This window comes from Physeter macrocephalus, chromosome 21 (genome assembly GCF_002837175.3).
Source record: "Physeter macrocephalus isolate SW-GA chromosome 21, ASM283717v5, whole genome shotgun sequence".
Lineage (NCBI taxonomy): Eukaryota > Metazoa > Chordata > Mammalia > Artiodactyla > Physeteridae > Physeter > Physeter macrocephalus.
This window is the reverse complement of record NC_041234.1, coordinates 11,626,546-11,628,061: the sequence shown is the minus strand read 5'-3', so window position 1 is coordinate 11,628,061 and position 1,516 is coordinate 11,626,546. Positions and strand designations below refer to the sequence as shown.

At 54.7% G+C, this 1,516-nt stretch overlaps 1 protein-coding gene across 1 annotated transcript; it reads left to right on the top strand.

Annotated features, from left to right (window-relative positions):
- Positions 1-203: 203 nt before the first annotated feature.
- On the top strand, positions 204-1,306 carry LOC102988479 (melanoma-associated antigen B4-like). Its single transcript, XM_055081852.1, is given in 4 exon segments — positions 204-795; positions 798-906; positions 908-1,143; positions 1,146-1,306. Coding segments are annotated over 4 exon segments (1,098 nt in total).
- Positions 1,307-1,516: the final 210 nt, after the last annotated feature.

The window sequence follows — 1,516 nt, the reverse complement described above, 5'->3', positions numbered from 1 at the left end:
GGGACAGGCTGGGCAGGAGAACAGGAGCCCTGTGGGTCCTCGAGCATTGCCCTCAAGGACCCTGCAGAGGCGGCCTTGGTTAAAGCCAGGGAGGAATCTCCCCGCTGAAGGTGCTCACAGCATCTCCTTGTCCCTCCCCCAGGTGCCCTCATTGCCTGCCTGCCTGCCCACACTCCCGCCTGCTGGCCCTGACCTGTGTCATCATGCCTCGAGGCCGGAAGAGCAAGCGCCGTGCCCGCGAGAAACGCCAACAGGCCCGGGGGGAGACTCAGAGTCTCAAGGGTGCCCAGGCCACTGAGGCGGCGGCGGCAGCAGAGATACAAGAGTCGCCCTCGTCCCCCGCTACTTCTGTTTCTCGGGGTACTTCCCCGAGCTCCCCTGCTGCCAGGAGCCTCAGGGAGCCCCAGGGAGCCCCAGCCACTAGCTCTCGTGATGCAGGGGTTTCATACCCAGGATCTGAAGAGGGTGCCCAGAGCCAAGATGAGAAAAGTGCAAGTACCTCCCAGGCAGCACCTTCCACTCACAGCACTTGTAGAGATCCTCTGTCCAGGATTGCCTGCATGTTGGTGCAGTTCCTGCTGAAGAAGTACAAGATGAAGGAGCCCATCCGGCAGGCAGCACTGCTGAAGCGATTAAACAAGAAGTACAAGAAGCACTTCCCTGAGATCCTCAGGAGAGCCTCTGATCACATGGAGCTGGTCTTTGGCCTCGAGCTGAAGGAAGTCGACCCCAGCAATCACTCCTACATCCTCATCAGCAAGCAGGCCCTCCCCAGCGAGGGAAGTCCGAGTGATGAGTCGGGCTGCCCACGTCCTGTCTCCTGATGATTCTCCTGGGCACGATCTTCACGAATGGCAACCGTGCCACCGAGGAGGAGATCTGGGAATTGCTCAATGTGTTGGGTTTGTGCTGGGAGGAGGCACTTGATCTTTGGGGAGCCCAGGAGGCTCATCAAAGATTTCGTGCAGCAGAAGTATCTCACGTACCGCCAGGTGACCAACAGCGATCCTCCGCGCTATGAGTTCCTGTGGGGCCCGAGAGCCCTCGCTGAAACCAGCAAGATGAAAGTGCTGGAGTTTGTGGCCAAGATCACTGGTACCGTCCCCAGTGCCTTCCCCCATCTCTATGAGGAGGCTCTGAAAGATAAGAGAGAGCAGGAGTGAGAGCCGCGGCCAGGGCTGCAGCTGTTGCTACGGGCAGTGCACTTCCAGGGCCAAGGCCCGCAGCTCCTCCCACATCTAGGGAGGGTGGCCGCGGGCAGTTTGCTCACTTTGTTTTGGAAGAGAGCAGTCAAGCTCCTAAATAGTTCAGAGTAGTAGGGTTGGAGGGAACAAAGTATTTATCTTCCTGTTTTAAACTAGTAACTTCTATATATTATTTATTGATTTATTTAGGTTTTTCAAATGTTTTTTTCTTGTAATAGATAGTGTGTTTTCTTAAGAATATGAATTCGTGAATGACATTGCTTGCATATTTATTGCTGTTTAAAGAGTTCTAAAGTTACATTTTTGATATA